Source organism: Neolamprologus brichardi, chromosome 18 (genome assembly GCF_056152115.1).
Source record: "Neolamprologus brichardi isolate AB-2024 chromosome 18, ASM5615211v1, whole genome shotgun sequence".
NCBI lineage: Eukaryota > Metazoa > Chordata > Actinopteri > Cichliformes > Cichlidae > Neolamprologus > Neolamprologus brichardi.
This window is the reverse complement of record NC_142121.1, coordinates 7,060,019-7,068,265: the sequence shown is the minus strand read 5'-3', so window position 1 is coordinate 7,068,265 and position 8,247 is coordinate 7,060,019. Positions and strand designations below refer to the sequence as shown.

Genomic DNA, 8,247 nt, shown 5'->3' with positions numbered 1-8,247 from the left:
ACTATATGAGGCAGAGACTTACAAAAGGTGTGCCCTTTACTAAAGCACAGTGTTAACGTGGGAATAAAACAAAAGTAACTTATCACATTGACATTTACATCATTAAAGCATGTAATTATAGCACACCTCTGTTTGTTGTGAATGAATACATCTCCAGCATCTCGAACAACTGTTGCATCTAAAAAACCCCAAAACAAAACACCCAACCCTGATGATACGTCAGGGTTGGGTGTTTCACCGACGCGGTACATATTTGCTCATTCTTCACGTTCACGGTTCTTTAAATTTGTGAGTGGGTGTAACCAGCTTGTATGTCTGGAAGCTCAGACAAACTTTTCTAACATTGCAGACAGAGACACATGTTGGCTGTGCATGAAACTGAGAGCTGAAATGGCAGAGCTAGAATTTCAGAACAACGAAACAAAATTATGCTGTTCGATCTGTTTGGATCTACTGAAGGATCCCACAACTATTCCCTGTGGACACAACTACTGCATGAGATGTCTCAAAGCCCACTGGGATGCAGAAGATACAAAGCAAGCTCACAGCTGCCCTCAGTGCAGACAGACTTTCACACCGAGACCTTTCTTGATGAAAAACACCATGTTAGCTGAGTTGGTGGAAGAGCTGAAGAGGATTAGGCTTCAAGATGCCCCTGATGATGATCACTGCTATGCTGGACCTGAAGATGTGGCCTGTGATGTCTGCACTGGAAGAAAAATTAAAGCTTTCCAGTCCTGTTTAGTCTGTTTGACATCTTACTGTGAGAAACACCTTCAGCGTCATTATGATGTGGCTCCATTAAAGAAACACAAGCTGGTGGAGCCCTCCAAGAAGCTCCAGGAGAACATCTGCTCTCGTCATGATGAGGTGATGAAGATGTTCTGCCGTACTGATCAGCAGAGTATCTGTTATCTCTGCTCGGTGGATGAACATAAAGGCCACGACACAGTCTCAGCTGCAGCAGAAAGGACTGAGAGGCAGAGAGAGCTGGAGGTGAGTCGACAAAACATCCAGCAGAGAATCCAGGACAGAGAGAAAGATGTGAAGCTGCTTCAACAGGAGGTGGAGGCCATCAATCAGTCTGCTGATCAAACAGTGGAGCACAGTGAGAAGATCTTCACTGAGCTGATCCATCTCATCCAGAAAAGAAGCTCTGATGTGAAGCAGCAGATCAGATCCCAGCAGGAAACTGAAGTGAGTCGAGTCAAAGAGCTTCAGGAGAAGCTGGAGCAGGAGATCACTGAGCTGAAGAGGAAAGATGCTGAGCTGAAGCAGCTCTCACACACAGAGGATCACATCCAGTTTCTACACAACTACCCCTCACTGTCAGCACTCAGTGAGTCTACAGACTCATCCAGCATCAATATCCGTCCTCTGAGCTACTTTGAGGATGTGACAGCAGCTGTGTCAGAGGTCAGAGATAAACTACAGGACATTCTGAGAGAGGAATGGACAAACATCTCACTGACAGTCACTGAAGTGGATGTTTTACTGTCAGATCCACCAGAGCCAAAGACCAGAGCTGGATTCTTAAAATATTCATGTGAAATCACACTGGATCCAAACACAGTAAACAAACAGCTGTTATTATCAGAGGGGAACAGAAAAGCAACATTAATGAATCAACAACAGTCTTATTCTGATCATTCAGACAGATTCACTATAATGTGGCAAGTTCTGAGTAGAGAGAGTCTGACTGGACGTTGTTACTGGGAGGTGGAGTGGAGAGGGGGAGGAGCTTATGTAGCAGTCGCATACAAGAATATCAGCAGAGCAGGGAGTGGGACTGAATATAGATTTGGACGTAATGAAAAATCCTGGGCACTAGACTGCTTCAAAAACAGTTATACATTTCAGTACAACAACATCCAAACTCGTGTCTCAGGTCCTCGTTCCTCCAGAGTAGGAGTGTACCTGGATCACAGAGCAGGTATTTTGTCCTTCTACAGCGTCTCTGAAACCATGACTCTCCTCCACAGAGTCCAGACCACATTCACTCAGCCGCTCTATGCTGGACTTTGGCTTCACTGCTTTGGAAACACTGCTAAGTTTACTAAACTGAAACAGACGTGTTTTTGATACAGCAGCTGGCTCACATCTGTACGTTATTATTATTATTTTCTCTCTGTAAATTATCACAATCACTGTTTTAGCATTGCTGCACTGTACTAGATGACTTTTATTTATAAAGTATTTTTCCACAAAAAAATATAAATGTTTGTGTTTGTATTTGTATGTATTTAAGTGGAATATATTTATTTGATTTTATTTAGTTATTGTTTTTTCGGTTTTTGTTTTCCAATTCATGGGCTGAGACAGAGACAATAAAAGACCTTCCTGTATATATATTTGTAAAGAAATGAATTATTTATATGAATATATACTCATTTTGAATTTTATGCCAGCAACAGGTTTAAATCTTCTTTTAAACATAATATTTAAGAGTTTGCTCTTTAAAAGTGAGGACAGTATTTGTGTCCGAAGAATATTTTCTCAGGTGGCTTCATCAAGTCAGTTATGTAACATCTCAGCACTTTGTGTTTGCTTGTTTTTGTTTTTCCCAACAGTGTCAGATGTTTTTGATTGGGTGCCAGGTCTACAGTGCAGACAGACCAGCTTTGCAGTGATGATGTTTTCTGTGACGTTATACTGTAGATGTACTGGAAGGATGTGGTGTGGCATTGTTTTTGAACGATTACAGCCTTCCTAAAAAAACATGAACATTTCCTTCAGAAATATTTTACATTAACCGTTAAACTATTTGCACCTGCAGTCTTTAAAGAGGAGGTGAACTTCATTATTGTTACTTTTGAAAAAGTAACAACAAACACAAAATCTGTTTGTTACGTTTACCAAGTCAAAATAATCTCATCTCTGCCAATTGTTGCTGTTTTGTTTTTAAATTATACTAAAACAAATGAAACTTAAATAAAAGAAATAATCAGTTTCCTTGAGAGCTTGTAATCCCTTACACACACACACACACACACACACACACACACACACACACACACACACACACACCTGTGTATTCAAACCTTTGCTCTCACTCTCACACTTTCTCCACTTTTCAATATCAAAACATAATTACCCTCCAAACCTAATAACAGGTTGTGTCTCCCGTACTAACAATAAAAGGAATCAAGAATTTATTGTTACTAACGATGAGTCTTTTGCATTGTCATGGAGGAATTTTGGCTGACTCCTTATTGCAGAATCTCTTGAATCAGAATCAAAATTATCTTTATTTGACCAAGTCTGTGCACACAAAAAAGGAATTTGACTCTGGTTCACTTTACTAGTCTGCATGTAAAAAATGAACCACAGCAAAGCATCTCAATCTGATTTAAATCCAGAATTTGTTTACACAATTCCACAACCTTTTTATTTCTTTTAGAAACACTGGAGGGTTTTCAAACATAAACAGGATGTTTAAGATCACGCCAAAGTATTTCAGTCTCATTTAAGTCCAAACTTTCATTAGGACACTCCAAAGCTTTTATTTTGTAGTTGTTTGTTTTGTAGACTTGTTGATGTGTTTCGGATCATTGTCCTGCTGCATCGCCCAGCCTCAGGGCACAAACTGATGGCCGGACATTCTGATTGGCCCTGAAGCAGTGCGGTGACTCGGACATCTTTGCACTTCAGTCTGCACCGGCCTCATGCTGGAGCACAGACCTTTCCTCCTCTGGTCTGTAACGTTTCGACTGGTCGCTCATGGCCCGTGGTTCCCGTTTCATGGCGTCTTTGTGTTTTTGACTCCTTCGCATCCGGTGGTCCGGGCCTCTGTCAAACTGGTCAGCTCCACATTTGTTTGGCCAGGCCTTTGCAAGTCAGTTAGGGAATGGGCTGCATGTGTTCCATGCGCACAAAGGTCCATAAGCACACTAAAGCAGCGGTCCCCAACCCCCGGGCCATGGACCGGTACCAGTTGTTTTCTTGACTTGGGTTTCACGTTGTGGTCCCCCTACTGACATTACATCCGACAGGGCCCTCATTATGTTTCGGGGCTGACAGCCTGGGAGTCAAGATTCACCGCACCACTGCATACCACCCGCAGGCTAATGGGATGTGCGAGAGGTTTCACAGGTCGCTTAAGGTTGCGCTCCGCGCTTCTTTGACTATTAGCAGCCGGGTTGGCCACCCCAGGTTTTGCTGGGGCTGCTCTGTGCAGTGGTTCTTGGCATCCCTCCAGCTGAACTGGCCCTCGGTAAGCCTCTCCATGTCCCCGGGGAATTCTTACCCGTGCTCCCATTCCCTGGTGTTGTCCCCTCGCTAGCAAGTGGACTCATTTGGTGTTCCAGGTCCCGTGCACCATTGCCTGCCTGACACTTTTGTTCCGAAGACTTCAGACAGTTCAAAGTTTATTTTTGTCCGGCACGATGCACATAGGACACCGCTGCGTCCACTCTATGACGGCCCATATGGGGTCCTCAAATCAGGCCAGAAGCACTTTGTTTTGGGTTTCGGCAGGCATAGGGAGACTGTATGTGTGGACAGACTTAATACTCATACTCATACTCAGGCTAGGACTCCCTCTACCATTTCCCCGCCTCCCAGGTTCAGCCGTTCTGGCAGTTTGCTTATGCCCAACGTCCTGGACTAGTGGGGGACCCTGCTGGGTGTTTGGGAGGGGGGTGGTATTTGTGGTGGACCACCAGGGGACACCACTCACACCCAGCGATAGAATAAGTGCTGAGCTGAGAATAAGTGAGTGAAATGTGACAAGCTCTCATGTCATCCTCTCTCGTCATGTTCTTTCTCTTTCAAGGGTTGGATGATGGGGATTGGGCGTCAAATTGCATTTTCACATTGGATCATTTTTATCCATAGTGCTAAATGTGTTTCATTGGGCAGTGTTGGGGAGTAATGGAATACATGTACTGGCGTTACGTATTTAAAATGCAAAATATGAGTAACTGTATTCCATTACAGTTCCCATTTAAATAGGTGATATTCAGAATACAGTTACTTTGTTAAAATAAATGGAACACACAGTGGTCATTTCCTGTTTCATATGTTAGGCTATGTCCTCTCTATCCCTTCTCCAATTTTGGTGATTAAATGCAGTCGGGTGCAGCTTTAGCTCGGATTGATGACCATGCAATCATATGATGTATGGCTGAGAGCGGCTGTCGTGGGTTCATGTCCAACCAGTGGCCCTTTTTTTAAAAAACTCAACTTCCCTCTGAAATTAATACAGTTTCTTCGATTCTTCGATTGCCAGAAACCTAAACAAAACACACAATAACAGCTCTAATGTAAGCGTCCTGTTAATGTTGGTGGCGTCAATTACACAATGGACCCGGAGCCAGCACAACAGAGCCAGCAGTGCACAGGCAGGAATGCATTTCTGACACCACGTCATAAGAAGAATGGGATGGGCGAAACTTCAGTATCTTCGATGTGTCTGTGATTTTTGTTACTATTTATGAAGGCTACTTGCCACCAAGCTAACATTGTTAGCTGACGTTAGCTGAGATTTCTTCATAAACTGCAGACTGTTAGGCCGTTTCTAAATGCTCAAGTACGTGAGTCCGTACTCGCGTTCTCACTAGTGCGGATTTCATAAGTTCACCTGGGAATCCGGACTTCCCGAGAACAGAACGCAATCGTTCTACAATTGGAAAGGAAGTGTACTTGATGACATCATAGCTCTGGAGTTTTCTTTCCTGCCATCCCCTCTTTAACTGTGATTAATATTTGCAATGGAAACGACACATGACGTAAAAAATTACACATGATGTATTTGTCGTGGTCCGGAGTCTGTGACTCCGTGTTTATGTTTATTAATATTCTGTGTTTTGTTTTGTTTTTTATTTTGGGTTGTTTGTGGTTATTCCCAGTGTTTAGTGTTCTCTGTGCTCTCCTGTCCCTCGTTTCGGGTTCCTGTGTTCTGTCTCCCCAGTCTGTGTTAAGTTTACATGTCTAGAGTTCGGTGTGTTTCCTGTTTTACTATGAAGGACCGTGTCTGTTGTCAGTGTTTCTAGTTTCACTTCCCTTGTCTCGTCCTGCCTAATTACCCCAGCTGTGTCTCCCTCCTGTCTCTCATTCCCTGATTGTTCCTGTGTGTCTATAAGAACTGTGTTTTTTCGTGCTTGTTGCTGGTTTGTTTGTGTTGTTTCCCCGAGTCTCCCTGCGTCTCAGTTTCAGGTCTGTTTCTGTTAGTTTTTGCAGTTTAGGTCACCTTATGTTCTGCACATGCCTTCACCACTGCTATTTGTACCGTCAACATCAAAATAAAACTCACTCACATCAGAAGCCGTGCCTGCATCTTGGGTCCTAATTTCCACACTCCACACGGCCTGCCATCGCAGCCGTGACAGCACGAACCAGCTACTATTGACCCAGCGGCACTTAATCCTTTGGAGGAGCTCTGTGATGACATTATTTACAATGTGGAGATTCTTGTGAACCTGTGGCTGGATCACCCCCCGGAGGAGCTTCGTCGCACTGTTGAAGCCCAGCTACAGCAACTCTTCTCTTGTCTCCCCTGGCTGCTAAGTTTACTGCCCCCTCTGGCACAGGACTTTCTTCGCTGTGAATTACATCTCCACCCAGCCACAGCTACTTGCCTTCCCTGCCTGGCGGAGAATATTTTGCTTAGCCCTGCGGTCCGACCTTCGGGAAGGAAGCGGCACTCACGCCGCCGACGCCTCTCACTACAGCTGGACCCCTGTATTTCAGAGCTGTGGTGAGTGAAAGACACAATTATTCTGTTTCAGACTTTAGGACTGTTTATTCTGGGGCCGTTTTGTGTGGCAGGTGATAATAATAACGGCAGTCTTCTTCTTTACCTGTGACTGAAATTACAGAGACCTTTTCCGGGGCCGCATTGAATTCTAAGTACTGTTTCTGACCTGCTGGTTCAATGCATGGAACCAGTTTCACACAAACTGTTTTCGTTGAGCCTGCTCCTCTGCCTTTCAGTGTTCCAGCTTGGTCTGTAGTGTTGCCACCAGCTGCGTCACCTGTTCAGTTTCCTGTCCCGGTTTTTTCATCTAAATGATTTATTATTGAAATAAACATGACATTATTTTTTCAGGTCTGCAGAGTGGGCAATCATAATGAAGCAGTTCATTATAAGCTGCAGATTTAAGCTGCTCTTCATAGTTTTGTCCACCAGATGTCACCAAAGAGGACTGTGCTGAAAAGATTTGAGTAATGAACCGTTTTTTCAATGCAAGCTTCAGAAAGCTTCATTTGGACATCAGAGGCCGTCTGATGTTAAACACGTGCCATGGGTTGTTGTCCTGTGGCTTCTTGATGTTTTTTGCTAGTAAAAAAAAAAAATCTTGTAATCTTATAATCAATCTCATAGGTTGTGAGTATGCTTGTGCTGTGAGGTCCCTGCTTCCACCTGATTAAGTAATTAACCAGCAGACATTTACATCCTCCTGAGAACCAGCCTATTCATTTATGTCCTCTGTAATAAACATTTATTTTTGGTCTCTATCTTTTGACTTATTTGAGCTATCCTAATAAGTCCTGATGTACTACATAGAGGACATCCTGTCTTTCCGTTGATAGCTCATGTGTTTGGGTCGTGTCTTTTAGCTCCAAAGAGGAAGGAAATCCCCAAAAACATTCAATGGGAAGGTTCATTTTTCCTCGATCATCAGGAAGATATATTATATACTATAACTTCTATATTTGTAAGTATGTGTATCATATTTTAGACCTGGGAGCAGAAATGCTGATGAACTGGTTTTCATTCAGGAACAGGCAGAGCGTCCTCTCTTCCTGGCTCCATGTCTATAATTATGTCACACACTGATTCGCTCTCACAAAATCACCAAAACACAGCACAAATCCCACCAATGGTTCAATTCCTTATAAATCATTGAATCAGGTACTGAAGCAGTGACGTGCTGAATGAAGCTTCAGATGTCATTGATCACGTGACTCTGTTCAGACAAACCAAGCCTCAGCACAGCATTTCTGAAGCAGTGTGTTGATTTTTTTTGACACATGTGCCGGAGCTTCAGCTTCAAACGGGCCGTCACCATCAGAGTTGCTGGAACCATGTCCCACTACTGGCTACTCTGTTTTATTCTGTGTTAAGTTTAGATAGAAAGAGAGAGATGAGGTGTGGGTGGACATCAGATGATTAAATGTCAACAACCTGATTGGCCCAAGCGTGAAGATGTGACGTCCACTGAGGGAAGGGGGGAGAAAGGGTGAGCAGGTATAAAAGTGAGGTGAAGAAGAGATTCGGGGTTCTTCCCTTTTGTCCTCTGTGAG

General features: G+C 43.5%; 1 protein-coding gene across 1 annotated transcript; it reads left to right on the top strand.

The window, feature by feature from the left end:
- Positions 1-357: 357 nt before the first annotated feature.
- Positions 358-2,082, top strand: LOC148097540 (tripartite motif-containing protein 16-like). The gene has a single exon (XM_087831729.1). It carries the CDS (start codon positions 373-375, stop codon positions 2,080-2,082), a length of 1,710 nt encoding a protein of 569 aa, XP_087687855.1. The 5' UTR covers positions 358-372.
- Positions 2,083-8,247: the final 6,165 nt, after the last annotated feature.

What these genes read in the sequence shown, in the direction of transcription:
- LOC148097540 (XM_087831729.1), top strand. Translation starts at nt 373, where the DNA reads ATGAAACTGAGAGCTGAAATGGCAGAGCTAGAATTTCAGAACAACGAA.